This window comes from Pagrus major, chromosome 5 (genome assembly GCF_040436345.1).
Source record: "Pagrus major chromosome 5, Pma_NU_1.0".
NCBI classification, from domain to species: Eukaryota; Metazoa; Chordata; class Actinopteri; order Spariformes; family Sparidae; genus Pagrus; species Pagrus major.
Window position 1 is genome coordinate 32,847,874 of NC_133219.1, and position 16,606 is coordinate 32,864,479.

General features: G+C 40.4%; 1 protein-coding gene across 1 annotated transcript; it reads left to right on the plus strand.

Annotated features, from left to right (window-relative positions):
* Positions 1-975: 975 nt before the first annotated feature.
* Positions 976-12,932, plus strand: hsd17b3 (hydroxysteroid (17-beta) dehydrogenase 3). Its single transcript, XM_073466519.1, has 11 exons — positions 976-1,155; positions 6,667-6,713; positions 6,830-6,905; positions 7,010-7,117; positions 7,261-7,328; positions 7,660-7,704; positions 7,985-8,019; positions 8,140-8,221; positions 8,297-8,362; positions 8,460-8,609; positions 8,799-12,932. Exons 1-11 carry the CDS (start codon positions 1,005-1,007, stop codon positions 8,907-8,909), a joined length of 939 nt encoding a protein of 312 aa, XP_073322620.1. The 5' UTR covers positions 976-1,004; the 3' UTR covers positions 8,910-12,932.
* The last annotated feature ends 3,674 nt before the right edge of the window (positions 12,933-16,606 follow it).

Genomic DNA, 16,606 nt, shown 5'->3' on the forward strand with positions numbered 1-16,606 from the left:
CTGTTTGTATTTGTGAATGACTCGTTCTGTGGTTCAGTGGGTGTGTGTCTTTGTGCTACTGGGTCTGCTTCCTGAACAAGAGTCTGCCACTGAGCTGTAGCTCTCACTTGTTCTTCAGCTCAAAGGTTGTGTTATTATGGACCCCACTGCTTTTCTTGGCAGAGACTCGCCTGACTCTGGCTCTGATTGGTTGCCTTTGTTGGTTGGTGTAAGAATATTAGGGTCAGCCAATCAGAAGCGGAGCAAGGTGAATATTTTATTTCCCTAGCATTGCGAAGGCATGACGTTCCCCACCAGTCCCACTCCTCATGCCTAAACATAACAAACCCAAGGCTAAGAGTACTAGCCAGTCAGATGCAGAGGAGGGCGTTTTGTGACTGACTTTTCACAGTTAGACGAGATAAGATCGCACTTGTGTAATGCTATGTGTTTGTGTGTTTCTGCAATGGGAGTGTCTATTTTCTCTTTCTGTGATTCTTTTTTTGACTTGAATGTGCCTGCAAAACGCTACAGTAGTTCACTTTAATGAGCTGGTAGATGCATGTAAAACTGTGAAAGAACAATAACAGCTTGTTTAGACTTTTCACTGTTAGACGACATAAGATTGCACTTGTGTAATGTTCTGTTGTGACTCTCCCTTAGAAGCCATGTGTTCATACTGTTGGAGCAGCTTCTTATATTTCATCATCAGTGTTATGAATGAATTAACAAAACAGTGTGTGAGTGTATGAGAGAGCCCACTGTTGCTGTAAATTACTTGGCCTCTGTGTTTAATTAGTGTGACTTTTGTTTAATTTCGGGCTCCTATTTATGAGATATCCTGCAGAGGCCCATGGCTGCTCCTGCTCCTGTGTGCATGTGTTTGTGTGTTTCTGCAATGGGAGTGGCTATTCTCTCTTTCTGTCATTCTTTATTTGACTTGCTGAATTAGGATCTGTCTCTCAGAGAAGACACAGATACACAGAGAGGCTGACAGCTGGAGTTTGTTGTTGTCCCGGACAAGCATGGATTTCATGGATTTGTTTTTCATCTCTCTTGGCACCGCGGTTGCTCTCTACTATGGAGTGAAACTGCTGCTTTTCAGTAGGATGCTTTTTCCAAAACTGTGGTTTCCACTTTCAGAGTCCTTTTTCACCTCTATGGGAGAGTGGGCAGGTGAGCAGGCATTTGCGTGTGTGTGTGTGTGCATATATTGTAATCTATGTCAGACCCACAGTAGGTCATATTGTGGCTAATAAATGCAAGGACTTTGATGGATGGGTCAATTAAGATATGAGCCACAGTCATAACAAGCGATTTAATACGTTTTGTGATAAGACACAATTGATATGCTTGTCAGTGCACGTGTCAGAATGTGCCTGTGCAATACAGCAGTTCACTTGACTGAGCTGGTAGATGCATGAAGAAAAAATGGTAGTAAAACTGTGAAAGAACAATAACAGCCTGTTTAGACTTGTCACTATTAGGCGAGATAAGATTGCACTTGTGTAATGTTTTTGTTGGGACTCTCCCTTAGAAGCCATATGTTCATATTGTTAGGGCAGCTTCTTATATTTCATCATCAATGTTATGTATGAATTAACAAAACATAATGGAGCTCAAATGATTTCTTTTACTCGAATATCACAGAACATGCAGTCTGCAAAATGCTCGCTGCCAATGTGCTTATAGTTTAAGAATAATATTTGAATGACCCGGGAGGCAAACTGTTGTCACTGGTTGGTATGATCTCGCCTGCTCTCTGAGAACATTTTGCCATCAAGTGCCTTTCGGGTAGGTTGACAGATGATAAGAAAGGCAACACTGCCTTCTCTAGAGCTGCTGCAGGCAATCATATGAACTAGAGGACAGTGTCAGTGCGTTTTAGCCTAAATACAACTGGGGGCACACAGTCAGCTCTGGCTTGCCCCTCAGACTGTCTCCCAGTAATTACGCACAAACATTCCTCAGCAGGTCCCAGAGCAGTCTCATCAACTTACAAGCAACCCTTTGGCATCTTCTGAAGAGGTTATTCATTCTCCCACAGCACTAAAAGAAACCCAATAAAAAAGCGCAGAAGTGGGTCAATCTGTCTTTTCTTTCCAAGTCCACTTTCATTCCATTCCAGCACAGGAATAACAGCCATCAGAACAGCATGTTCCAGGCTGCAGAAACCCTGTCCCTCTGTGTTCATTTGCATTTGCAGAGTTTGTGTCTCCTCCAGAATCTTTTCAATCTCAAGTGGCCTCAGGTCAAAGTGGCCATGGTACTACTACTATGGTCAATTAAAGACAATGCATATGTGAAATGAAAGTTCACAGTATGTATGCATATGTGTGTGTCTTTGCCTTTGATTGAATACTATATGTATTTGAGGACAGTGCATAGGTGCTTGTGTCAGGAATACTTATTTAGAGGTCTTTATAATGATTTGTAATCACACACAAAGTCACACTCTGAAATATCAATTAACGAAAGAGGTGTCATTAGGATTATATATATGTGTATACTGTGTATATACGCCCATCAGTAACAATGCGTGTCGATACTTCTCTCTACAGTAATGCTTTTCCCTTTTTTAAGTTTAAGTTATAAAGGCCAATATTTGAATCATTTTACATTTTCTGTCTATACTGCCTCCCAGAAATGGTATATGAAAAATACATTGCAATAGAGGACAATGTATGTTTTGCCTAGCTTTCTTTGGCTAAATGTTGAAGTTTTCCTCTGCTGTCTTCTCTCAATTTCAGGAAATCAAAATGTGCACTGAAACTGAAAGATTCTGTCAATTTAGCTCAATCATCTCACTGCGAATCAGTACACAACATGCCACTTTAGCCAAAGGCACAAATAAAACAGTGTTCATCACACCAAGAAACGCTTCCCTTTGTGTTGTCCTCATTAAAGATAAAATCTCAGCGCTTCACTGGCAATCATGGTGTAGTGAAGCAAAAAGAACATATGCTGTTGACATAACAATGTCTTAAATTGGCATCAAAATAAAAATAACCTCTGTGACATAAACAAAATAAAGATATCACAATCCAATGTTACCTACACTATTTGAAACTAGAAAAGATAATGAGGTTTTTTTTTGTCGTCAGGGCAAGTCATTCTATTTCTCAGAACTAATCTGCATAAAGAACGGTGTACAAGAGTCTTGGTCTGAATGCAGATTATTGTTTTCTATGTGTTTATTTCATTTACCCAGTTTGACACCAAATAATCCCTATATTATATAACCCAATACTATATAACTATTTGAAAATTGATCATTTATTATTTTCTGTGAAACAATATCTACGGGAGCATTTGACTGTGAGTGTTTTTCTAACTTTTATTGGTCTTATCTTTGTTTTTGGTAAAATTGGGATGCCCATTACTTGGACTGACACCTCTAGATCGCATAAAGACAAGAAGAAATTGTCTGGTTGTTGAGCAGATCTGATAATCTGACTCCAATAACATTTAATGGCAGGTAAATTGAGATATTTTAGCATCTAAGCTAACGAGATGTCAAAAGATTTTCTTGGATATCCGACTTTAAAGATCCATACACCCATTTTAAACGCTTATGTAAGTATGGATTAATAGCAGCATGTGTTGCTATTGGATCTCCTCCAGTTGGACACACTTCTGGGACGGATCCTGGACAGATTTGGGGATTTGATCCAGGTTAAGAAGATGCATTACTCTCCTTACTCAACTCTGTCCTCTTTTTGAAAGTCTGATGTCCTCACCCTGACGATAATAGTGAGCCATCTACAAACATTACCTAGAGATACTTGAGCTCCTTCACATGTAACAGTATTGGCTATAACATTTTGCATCAGAGTAATTATTACTTAGTACCTCATATCATAAAATGTTAGTAAATGTCTAATGAATATTATGCAATTCAACTTTAAATTAGGTAATTGTATCTGATATTCGGTCAATGAAAATTGTAAACTGCGATTTTGTTGTTCTGTCCTTAAATGCAACATCTATTGCTTGACTGTCCATCCGGGGAGAGGGATCCCTCCTCTGTGGCTCTTCCTGAGGTTTCTTTCATTTTTTTCCCCTGTTGAAAGGGTGTTTTTGTATAGATGGAAGTTTTTCTTTCTTCGGATCTAAGGAGAGAGGATTTACATTCACTGTACAGATTGTAAAGCCCACTGAGAATGTGATTGTGATTTTGGGCTACATGAATAAAATTAATGATTTGATTTGACATACAAAACAAATGTTTCATATATTTATCATATTTTGACAGTTAAGTCAGAATAAATTAGTAAAACCGTGTATGAATATTCAGATATGGGTCAAAAATAGTTTAAATCAAACATTCAACTTGGTATAATCAGAAAATGTAGACAGGAAACGATATTATCATTAAACTGAATAAAATGGGACCAAGTACTGAGCCATGCAAGACCCCAGATTACACTCACCAAGAGAAAATCAAACCATTCTGTTGAACATGTTTATCAATACAATTCCACTCCAATGAAATAATCTGTGTGGTGTCACAGTCAGCACAATGACTACACTGATGTAACCCTCGCAAAAATACTTTTTACTACTGTGCCGGTGGCGAACAGTGTGGGCGAGTGAAATAAAACACAAAACAGAAAAATTGTTCACTAACTACTCCCAGTACTCCAGTGCTTATTTGCAGCTGTTTGGCAGCTAACCCTCGAATAATTTTTGGAATAAACAAGTAACGTGGGACCCTGTCATTATGAAGGAATGTTGGATCAAGGCGAGTGTTTCTACAACAAATACACACATACTTGATGTTATGGTCAAGTAACGGAGGTATTAAGCAGTGATTCACCCAAATAACAGATCACTAGCCTTCAACAGTAAGAGAGTTAGCAAAAGTTTTTCTTTGCAATTTGGTCAAGTCTATCTTGGTCTATCTATCTGATAGGTAGAGAGCAGTGAAAGAAACCCTGAATGCAGAAAGATTCTGTTGGGTTCTAGGTACTATATCGTAGGCAACTGGACTTGTTTCAGTTTCTTGAAGACGTTTCACCTCTCATCCAAGAGGCTTCTTCAGTTCGAACTAACTGGAGGGGAGTTGCAGGCTTTTAAACTCTGTGTGGGAGTGTCCTTATAGAGTCGTTAAGGTCATGTGTGAACTCTGAGTTTCAGAGTCGTTAAGGCCACTTGTGAGTCGTTGACCCAACCGGCCTTCATGTGGGACGTTAGGGCTAGGTGAGCCCAGGTGTGAATGGTTGTTAAGCTGTCTGGGGAGAGAACTCAGTACTGCATTGTAGGTGGGTGATAAGTAGTGTTGTAGGCCACCTCCTCTGTCATTCCAGTTTGACATAGATGGATTCTTTTACTCCTCTTTCAAACTATCTGTCTTCTCTGGCCAAGATGTTAACATTGTTGTCCTCAAAGGAATGATTTTTCTCCTTCAGATGTAAGTGGACAGCAGAGTCTTCACCTGAGGAGTTGGCCCTCTTGTGTTGTACCATTCACTTCTGGAGAGGTTGTTTTGTTTCCCCCATGTACAAACCTGTGCAGTCCTGGCTGCATTGAACTACATTACTCTGCTTATGCCTGGGTGTTATGTCCTTAGGGTGGACAAGTTTCTGCCTCAGTGTGTTGCTGGGTTTGAAGTGAACCGGGATATGATGTTTATTGAAGATTCTCCTGAGTTTCTCTGATGTTCCCACGACATAAGGAATGACAAAGTTGTTAAATTTTTCCGTCTCTTCCTCTCCGTCTGCTCTGGATCTTTTAGAAGTTTTGACAAAGGTTCAGTTTGGGTAGCCACAGGTTTTAAGTGCTCCCTGATGTGCCTCTGTTCCTTCTCCTTCCCCTCTGTCTTTGTGGGCACGATCTCAGCCTGATGGTTTAGGGTTCTAATGACCCCGAGCCTGTGCTCCAGTGGGTGGTGAGAGTCGAACAGCAAGTTTTGATCTGTGTGTTATCTCACGATATAGCACTTACCGTGACCTGGATGACTGAGAGCTTAATGACATTCTGTTGGGTTGCTGATGTGAATGCAGAACACAGCATGAATAAAATTTCTGAAAGGTTTTGTAGCCTCGAGTAATGTGACACTTTTGTCATTTGGTATAATACGACAGCGAGTACACAATCTTTGTAAGGAGCATTCAGTTTGTTTAAGCAACTGGAAACATGGAATGGAACTGAATGGCTGCTTGTATTTCTGCAGTTGCTAGTCTTGCATCACTCATTCGGCCTACTAACATGCTGACAAGAGCTAAAACCAATCCATGCTGATGCATCCGAAACCGTCTGTGCTTCACTTCATCTTAAACAGCTGTCCTAGAAAAGCAGGCCTCATCAAATATCAATTCCCACCCCTTTGTGCCCGCAAAAAGTGAGGAAAATAGCCTGTGATCTTTGTAATCTGGGTCAGGGGGCAATGGGAGAGTTGGGAACCATTGGAAACAAGCAGTTCTTGTTTTTTTCTCAGCAAATTCTTTATCAGAACTGGGGAACATGCTGTATCAGTACAGTCCGTTAGAACAGGATGGGTTGGGTTCAGTGTAAAGAAAAACAAACACAAACACAGTCCTGGGATTTCTCTGCCAGCAGAGGAAGGGTGGTGACGTAGTGCAGCTTCGACTCAAAGAGCCCCCAGTGTTTTGAATGAAAACTGCACAAGAGTTTGACAAGTGATTGAAGTCATTAATAACACTTGTCCCTGCATCCCTGTTTTAGTGGTGACCGGTGCTTCAGAAGGTATAGGAAGAGCGTATGCATTTGTGGTAAGTGATCTGGTTAAAAGTGAAAACATTTTCAAAGATAAGACAAATTTTGCCTCAGTATTTTGCACATTTTTCATTTCTTCTACCCTCCTTTACTGCATTATTGCGATCCTCAGCTGGCGGAGCAAGGAATGAACGTGGTGATCATGAGCAGAACCAAAGTAACACTGGACCAGGTGGCCAAGGAAATAGGTAAAAACTTGCTTTCTATATTTACATATTTTATTGTGTATGCTTTTGGATTACATCTACAAATGTGCAGTATATTGCTGACCCAACATTTTCATGTATCATAGGTGACACCACAGGGCGGAGGGTGAAAGTGATAGTAACCGACTTCATAAAGGAAAATGTCTTCAGTGAAATCGAGGATGAACTTAAGGACCTCAACATTGGGGTTTTAGGTTGGATTCTTTTTTTTTTTTTATCTTTCAATGTGATGTTTGAAGACACCGAACTCAAGCAAACGGTCATCGTTCCTCTAATATACAATATGCTGATTTTCTTCCCCCATTTGAAATTGGATCGTCTTTCTTTTCTGCCCCAGTCAATAATGTAGGCATGCTGCCCAGCCTCATCCCCTGCAAATTCCTCGAGTCTGCAGAGCTGGACCAGGTCTGTGCCCCGTAGAGTTTCCTTGAAGAGAAACAAGAGTTGTTTTACTTTCACTGTTACTCACTAAAATGCATTCCCTTCCTCATAAAACATTTGCAAAGACGAGTTTTGAAAATTTCTTTGCATGTTACCGACACCCGTAGATCAGTGTGCATGAGACAAACGATGACTCAGCCACTGAAAAACAGCTCCACAGTGCTTCTAGAGGTCAATAACTCCTCAACCTTTAACCATTAACCCACTGTACAGACAATCAAAATGTTCACTTTCTTAATTTTTTCAGGAAGTTTTAAAATGTATTTTAAACCTTATTATGTATTTATGTTTTCAGACAATTACAAAGGTGATAAACTGCAATGTGAAAACCATGGCGAAGGTAAGACTGTATATTTGCCGTCGTATCAGTTCTGAGTGATATGTGTGTACCATCAAAAACAGAGAATCCTGCAGACTTTCCATCACTTACTCACTTTACAAACAACATTTTAGTCCTCAGGACAAGTTCATACAGTCTTTTATCTACATGAACTTTGTCTGATGAAGGTCTGATGACTGTTTTGGACAGTGTGAGGGATTATTTGTTTTGAACTCTGTCTATGAACTCTGTCCAACCTTACATTTGTCTCACATCTGAACTTTTTTCCTTTTTTCTCCAGATGTGCAAAATGGTCCTTCCAGGCATGGACAACAGGTTTCCTACCCATGTTTTATTCATTAGATGTAATGTGTAATAAGAAAACATTGAACATGCTGATTTACTTTCAGTTTCTGGCCTCAAATGTGAGACAATGATTGTTTTCTGCCTCTACAGGAGAAAAGGGGTGATTGTGAATATTTCATCTGGAGTTGCTTCTATTCCATTCCCTCTGTACACCCTGTATGCTGCATCTAAAGTAAGTCCAGTATCACCAGCACACCTCTGAAATCACATCATATGATCACGCATGCTCTTATTTGTGTTCCTATAGGTGTTTGTGGAAAGATTTTCTCAAGGTCTTCAAGCTGAATACAAAGATAAAGGGGTTATTATACAGGTACTCTGATATAGTAAATGAAAGGAGTTACTCATAACTTAGAGGTGAGTTATTTCTTTAAATGTCACAACTTTGTCTCTTTGTCTTGTTTTCTCAGGCAGTTTCTCCCTTTGGCGTCTCCACTCGAATGACAGCTTACCAACAAACCAACATGGTGACTCCGTCCCCGGAAGACTTTGTCAAATACTCCCTGCAGTACCTCAGAGCTGGAGATAAAACACATGGCAGTGTCTGCCACACACTTCTGGTAAGACTCAGTGGCACAACACATCTGATAGTGCTGAATAATGCCAAGTAACATGGCAGCAGACTGACTAACCCTTCCCTTGTGATTATGTGTGTGCGTGCGTGCGTGTGTGTGTGTGTGTGTGTGTGTGTGTGTGTGTGTGTGTGTGTGTGTGTGTGTGTGTGTGTGTGTGTGTGTGTGTGCATACAGGGTTTGTTACTGCAGACTATCCCTCTCAAGGTTCTGTATGCAGAGTCGATGCTACGCAGCCTGCAAGACTATGTCAAGCACAACGCAGCACAGAGGAAGTGCAACTTTTGAAATTGGTAGGAATTAATTAGCAGGAACGGCAAAGTGTAGATATTTGGATTGAATATTTCGAACTGTACATAAAAACTAGTACCATTATTAGTGACTGTGTAGTAGTACTTTTGTTTATATATTGTGTTACATTGTGGGTAAGCCACCCTCAGGAAACCACTATTAGTCATGGCCTTTTTTTTTTTCCATTGTCAATGCATAGAGGGACTGATACATCAGTTTTTTGTTCTTAACGGTAATTTTTTACATTGTCATAGAGGTGTTAATTACTGTGAATCATAAATACGGAGGACCTACAATTTAGAAATACCTCTCAATACAACAACAAAACACAAGCTAACTACAACCTCAGCGATAAACATATGATTAAATTCACACATTTCCTGTTTCAGTGTCACCAAAACTGAACATTAATGAATGAGTGGTATAATTTAAAGCCGTTGTATTGAATAGCAATAGATTGTGCAAGTGTACTTAAAGCAACATTATGTGACGTTATTACCTTAAAATAACAGCTACAGTTTCAGCGACTTGTAATAAGGTGAATGGTGCTGCAATGGCTGATCACTTGTATTTCTACACTATGTAACTTCAGTGAGAGGGTAGGATCACAAAGTTACATACATGTTTACTTCAACATACAAGCTTTCAACACATGACATTGTTACGACGTAATGAGTTTGATCCCTACATTACCTCTAACAAACTGTTATAGGCCTGGGATTCGTATTTACCAAAGTGGTGTTGCACTCCTGAAACTGTGGGGGGGGCGCCAAATCACACAAAATTCCAATTTCTACATACTGTTGCTTAAATATAGTGGACACTGAGTCTAATCCCCATTGCCATTTAGGGGCATGAAGATCCCAAGGGAGCACAGTTTCAACTCTGTTGTAGTAAGGTGTAAGTTTCCCTCAAAAAAAAAATAAATTTCATGTCATTGAGTTCATTTTTGAAATCCATTTAGAGGTGCACTATGTAGTTTTGAGGAAGAATTTAAAGAGAAGAGAAACATTTTCACTCAATGATTTTCTTGAATAAATAAACTGACTAAGAAAACTGTCATCAACGCACAACACCATTTCATACTGTTGCACATTGTTTATATTAGCTGGATCCTTCTAACCAGCTGCCTTTCTAGGGTCAAACAGTGTTCTGAGGACCTGATTCCTCTCGAGGTCGGCTTGTTCATGTGGAAATATATCAAATAACAATTTTTCTGAGTTTGTACTATTACCTCATTAATATTGTAAATATAAACTTTCTGAGATTTAATTTTTTTCCCGAGACAACATAGTGCACCTTCAGTTGTAAGAGCTCACATTAATAGCCTACTCTTTTTTGATATAATGTTGTTTTTGCTCCTTTGTGTATTTGTGTATATTTCATCTGTAACCTATAATTTTTACCGATGAACGGGTTAAAGCCCAAAATGCAGCACACAGACTCAGTGGAAATGTTTTTAAAAAGTTGATTGGAAAACTTCAACTTCAGATATAGCAAAGGAATGGTGGCACAGAGAGCAATCTTAAACCAGATGGGTTAATGGAGAAGATCCAGGGGTTGGCAGGTTGGAGGCAGGTTGGTGGATATGTGAATGGCACCAGGGAGTGGGCAGGTAGGCAGGTGATTTAGCACAGTAAACAGGCTGGGAGAGCACAGGAAGAAAACAAGAAATAGAACAAATGAATGCTCGGTCATGAACGTAACTACCACTGAAGGTGACTCAACAGTCTGACAATTCTGACGATGACTGAGAGGAAAGCCAAGGTTAAGGCTACAGTCACACCTACGCAAATGTAAATGCGTATGTTGAGGCCCCCAGGTTGAGAAACAGTGCTCTAAACCACACAGTGTGTTCTCCGAGTATGCCATTAAACTGGTGTATTAATGCAGTAAAGTAGTTAATGTTTTCAAACTACATTTACAATAATATCCTCATTAATTCTGATGTCCTTTAAACCTGAAATGAAAATGACATCCTTGGACTCAACAAAGCACTGATAGTCAGGGTTGTGTGTGTGTGTGTGTGTGTGTGTGTGTGTGTGTGTGTGTGTGTGTGTATCCAGTTCCCCATAGTCATAAATTTCGTAAAGGAGTATGAGTGATAATGAGTCTGGCGCCTTATCTGCTGAATTGAAGGAACAGTCCTGTCCTGTTATTCACCCACACTCATCATGTTGAAAGATGCACACACACAGGCACACACATACACACACACACACACACACACACACACACACACACACACACACACACACACACACACACACACACCTGTAACTGTCATTACCTTTCCCCTCTGAGATGGAGGAAACATTTGATCAGATGAGTACACCACCAGACGACTTCAGGTGTCAGTCACCATTCTGATATCCACAAAACCAGTCGGGGGCGGAAGAGAACTGATGAGCATCTACGTGGTTCCTGAGAAATGAGAATACACTGGAGACGAGGGTTTGATAGCCTGCTGCTTACAGGATGATGTACAGTGTTTAAAGCATACACAAACATCCCCCTCGTCTGTGCATGTACGTACGCACAAGCAGACTCGCACAGCCGTTTGAATTAGTACGTGCTACCAAGACGTCTTACCTAAAAGAGTCACTAATCATGGGGGGACCGGGCTGTTTAGGCAGACATGATTAATGGTCCTTCCCATGAGAGATAGTGCAGGGAATAGGAAAAGGAGCTTTCGAAGAAGAGTTAGAAAGAGACTGGGGAGGTCAGAGTGACCTAGATGATCCATGTCTGGCCTGACTGTTTAAAAAAAGGCAAAGAATAACTCATCTTCACATGAGAATAGTCTTTGTTTTTCTTCTTGAGACAGGTACAATGCATGCACAAGAATTAAAACACTACAAAACAGAACTAAAGACAACAAATGAAATATGAAACTATCTAAAATTGGATAAAGGCAGTTATAAGATTGTTATATAAAGGCAACTATATAGTAATATTGCATTGTTTAACAGGTGTTCAGATTTTGTTGAGCTTCAAGGGCCAATAGTAATTAAAAAAGGCCTATAACTGATGTTTTTTTTATGGAAATGTCATCTATTATATTTGACCTTTCTGAGGCGTTTTAGTTTTTTTACTTTGAGATACTCTGATGTGTTGGTTTCAGATTTTGTCCCTTGGTATGAAATGAAATATATATGAAATGAAAATCCTTGAATGTGCTTTTGTACATTCCTTTAAATCGATAAATGCTTTTCTGTAACTGTTTAATCTCTTAAGTACCAGTTTGATTCGATTTGATCTTTAAATGTTTTAATGTTTGAAACATAATCCATGTGAGAGATTCACAAAGTTCTCTTTATTGGATATTATCTTGTCACATCATTAATCATTTACAGTGAAAGGACGATTCAAACCCCAGCCTTTTGTATTAGGACACATTGGTACATCCACATCAATTTAAAAATAAAGTTCAGTGTGTTTGAACAACGTTTGACTGCGCAGCATGACTTTGTAGTGTCTGTCCTGCCAGTGAAGATTAATGTGTTCTTCACTTTCCTAATATTTATATTACCAAGTCTTTTCACTGAGTCATTCTTGTAGATTTACATCAAGATACTGCCTTAAACACAGTGCGAACAAAGCAGTGTCGGTTCATCTTATGTTCTTTGGGACACTGAGTGAAAATATACGCAATCCTTTATATCACATACTCTTTTCAAAATTTGAGTTGAAATCGTGTGATGTTATGTATTTTTCATAATGGATACAGAACAAGCAAAGTCAGTCTTCACAAAGGTCAGTGAAGTGATAGAACTGTTTTAATATTGCTATCAGCAGTTATAACAAATGTAGTGCATCCATTATTCAGAACTTGCTTTATCTGACTCTCTTCCATTATTTTCTGAAGGTGGTCCTGGATTAACTATTTTTGTATCACTAAAACGTGTCCAGAGTCCATTTAAATGTTGTGTATAAAATCTACAATTGTCATTTTATTGATTTGTTGTTATTGTGTAACAATTTCTGTCTGTAATAAATTCATATATTTATATCACCTTATCACACAATTTTCTGGGAGGGGTTCACAGTCTGTGTAACACTTCATCTAAAGCACATACACTGTGTCTCTGAAGTCTCCAATGAGAACTACTCCTGTACTGTGATCATGGTAATATTCAATACAGCCACTAGAGGGCACAACATGCAAAGGTTTTGTAGTGCCTTCTTGATGTGGGTCTGTAGCAGGTAGAAGACACACACACACACACACACAAACACAGAGTGAGTGAGAGAGAGAGAGAGAGAGAGAGAGAGAGAGAGAGAGAGAGAGATTACTTAAACTGATGAATGTTCACGATATTTCAGACTGATCAAAAGCAGTCTGCACTTCTGTGAGTGAGGAGACTAAATGATGAAGCCTCACACATTGAAAACATGCCTGCAGAGCAGATGGGATATCTCTCGTTATTAATTATGTCACTTTGAGCATAGCAGAACTACAGCAAAGTTACTCTCAGGAGAAATAACACAGACTATATTTTAAGTTTCATAAGTTGCTTCAAAGAAGAAATATTCATTTGTAATTGAAAATTTATGGACTTGGCTTGGCAACTGGTTTAAGACCTACTTGGACGTGGACTGGTAGCTGGAGAGGTGCCAGTTCACCTCCTTGGCACAGCCTTGAGCCTTGAACCTCTAACTGCTCTGGGCGCCTGATATGGGGCAGCCCCCTCACTCTGACACCTCTCCATACATTAATACATGTATATGGGTCCTGTTCGAAGATGTGTCTTTTGGGCTTGTGTGTGTGTAAAAAATAGAAATAACAGAGTGAAAAAAATGAGTATATATTTTTATTCTTATTCTTCTACTTACTTAATTCAAAATTTGGTCACAAACCAGCAAAAATGTATTTCTGCCACTGCAGTTTAATACATTGTAATGACACTACTCTCCACAAGTGGGAATTTCCAGGAGGATCTGTAATTCTGCGGTCTGAACAGTGTGTGTGTATGTGTGTGTGTGTGTGTCACCTGCAGCTGAAATCAAAAGTTGTTTACTCTGGTTGCTCAAGAGCAGGGACTTTCCTCACCTGAGGTGATCTGCAATTTAGTGGTGCACACATTAACGACACCTTTTAATTTACCCGTTTTCAAAGCCTCTCTAACATCAAATGAGCTTCTCAGAGCTGATAAGCCAACTGTCGTAATAGCAGGTTATGGGCTGCCGAAGAAGAAAGATTCCTTTACAGAGCATCAGCGTGGGAGAGCTTCTTTCCTGCACTCACAGAGTGATGGTTTAACCATCAATGGGATCGTATTTTAGCACAAATATTAAGTAGAAGCTGGCTTCGACATGTCTAACGCCTCTAGCAGATGAGAGATTCATTAAGAAAGGGGTCAGAGGAGAGTCATCGTTTTTTATTTCACTGGGTGACCAGAGCTTATGTGGGTGGTCAGAAGTCAGTCTCTACATGCCGATTGCGTGTGTGCATGTGTGTGTGTGAAAGAAAAGGAGAGAGGTGATGCCTCTGAGGATGCTCCCCGTGCAACTCCTCTCTCCTCTCTGGACATCGCTCGCTTGTTGTTTCAGTAAACAGAAGGGTCCAGAGATGATCCAAGACAAGCACACCGCCACCGCAGCCCACCCAGGAGCCAAGGTCAGGACCACTAACCTTTTGACACATACACATAATACACTAAAAATGCCTCACCCAAAGTTGTCCAGGTTGAAGACTGGAACTCATTCACCTTCATGCTTGACAAAAATCCAATCTAATGTGGTAATTATTGAATCAAGATCGCCTTTTTCCCCCCACACTGGATGATCCTGTATTCCCAATAAAAATATTTGAGTGAATTATTGGAAAGCTTTAACACACTATGGATTTTTGACTCAATATTTCCTTCAGTGGCTTTCTCCCTGAATGTTTTCCGTCAGTGCCTCACACCAGTATAAATATTAGAATATTTACAGTAGTTGAAATATTTCTGCGACATAATTACCACCTTGTCTCTCAGGTTTTGTTGCTGAGCACACGGAGATTCATTCTCACAGAGGAGTATTTAGGGGTAATTATTTCTCACGGGAGTAATAATACCTACCACTTCTCTCCTATTTAGGACGGAGGTCTTTGAAACTCAAGAAGATAATTCCAACCCTTCATCTTCTCGAAAAGTGGAGGCTGTCAGGGACGGGCTGCACTGTCAGCGAGGGGAAAAGCAAACAAGACGAGCAAGAAGAGAGCGGGACAGAGGCAGAAGGGATAAAAGAGAATGGAAGGTAGGGAAGAGAAAGAAAAAAAAAAAGGAAGATGGATCGAAAAGGGGGAAAAGAAAAGGCCAGTGACTTCTCTGACGGCCCAGTGCTCACATATGGCTAGGCTTTGCTTGTGTAGCCTCACTTCAAGGCGAAGGGCCCTGCAAACATAAACAGTAGAGAGGCTGCAGCTGGAGCAGGGAGGCAGCCGCTTGCTTACCGAGACCTCTCTATACTAAACAATGGATCAAGTGACGCACAGGCCTTTGGCAGTGCAACAGAGACCCAGGCAGCTCAGAAAAGCCTTTCTTCCGTACGTTTATATCTCTGCTCTCTCAATATTTACCCCATGGGAAAACACACAATTTTCCGTTGCTTTTGTTCTGAAAGGAGAGAAAACAGTGCGACCTCCCTCCATCCCTCCATCCCGGCTACAAGACAGGACAGGGTCAGGGAGGACAAGTGTCGTTTTATGTGCAAAAATCTAGATGTAAGACGCTCCGCTTTCAACACTGTGTCTAGGATTCCATCACTCACTCACTCCTGCGGCTCTGTACAGGTGTTGGGAATGAATAGATCCGAGCTCGGCCTCTCCTTCATTGATATTCACACGCACGGTCAATTTCCAAGCCGTGTTGAAGAGAAGCAAACAAAATGAGGATTAGCCTCTCTTACTGCGTGCAATACCGCACTAGAAACTCGGTTTGCACGAGTGTGTGTGTGTGTCTGCGTGTGTGCATCTGTGTTATATCTCTTTTATGATGGGGCACAATGGGGAACGGAAGGGCCCAGGAGCCAGTGAATTAACCCAAATTACAGCTAACAGTTGCCTGGGTAACTGGATAGGAATGAGGGGCAAATGGTGTGTAATTTCCTAATGAAGAGGGGGAAGTTCTTCTTTTTCACATTTAGAGACCTCCTCGGCCTGTTACCGTAACAACAGGAGTACCCACCCCCCACCCCAATGTAGTTGTTTGCTTGCTGAGTCACCTTAATGTTTTTTTCATAGGCCTTGGATACAAACAATTTCTCCTGTTCCCTCATAAACACCTACAACGGTCCGTTAAATACACGTTTTTAATGATAGTTACAATATTACGGCTGCCCTGGGGAGAATAACAATCCTATGATAGGTAGTGCTTGAGCCTTAAAGGATAAGTTCACCTAAAATTAAAACCCAGTCATTATCTTCTCGCCCCCATGCTGATGGAAAGTTTCGTAGTCCACAAAACATTTCTGGAGCGTTACAGCAAAACGGTGCTGGAGCTTTCTCCCGAACAGTTTCTGGAAACCCTGCGTTCCCAAAATGATTTGCAAAGACGTTATCTAACCCCTTTTAAAAGCCTAAAGCTTCACTGTAGCTGCACGATGCATCTGAAGTGGGTGCACGAGCTTGACCGTGTGTTGAAGGTGTAAATAATGTCTTTTCAAATCAATATGTGAGGTCAAGGCTTCCAGAGTTGTCTTCAGTGCTT

What these genes read in the sequence shown, in the direction of transcription:
- hsd17b3 (XM_073466519.1), top strand. Translation starts at nt 1,005, where the DNA reads ATGGATTTCATGGATTTGTTTTTCATCTCTCTTGGCACCGCGGTTGCT. An exon ending in CTCTATGGGAGAGTGGGCAG is followed by an intron (nt 1,156 to 6,666) that starts GTGAGCAGGCAT and finishes TCCCTGTTTTAG; the next exon opens with TGGTGACCGGTGCTTCAGAA. An exon ending in ATGTGAAAACCATGGCGAAG is followed by an intron (nt 7,705 to 7,984) that starts GTAAGACTGTAT and finishes TTTTTTCTCCAG; the next exon opens with ATGTGCAAAATGGTCCTTCC.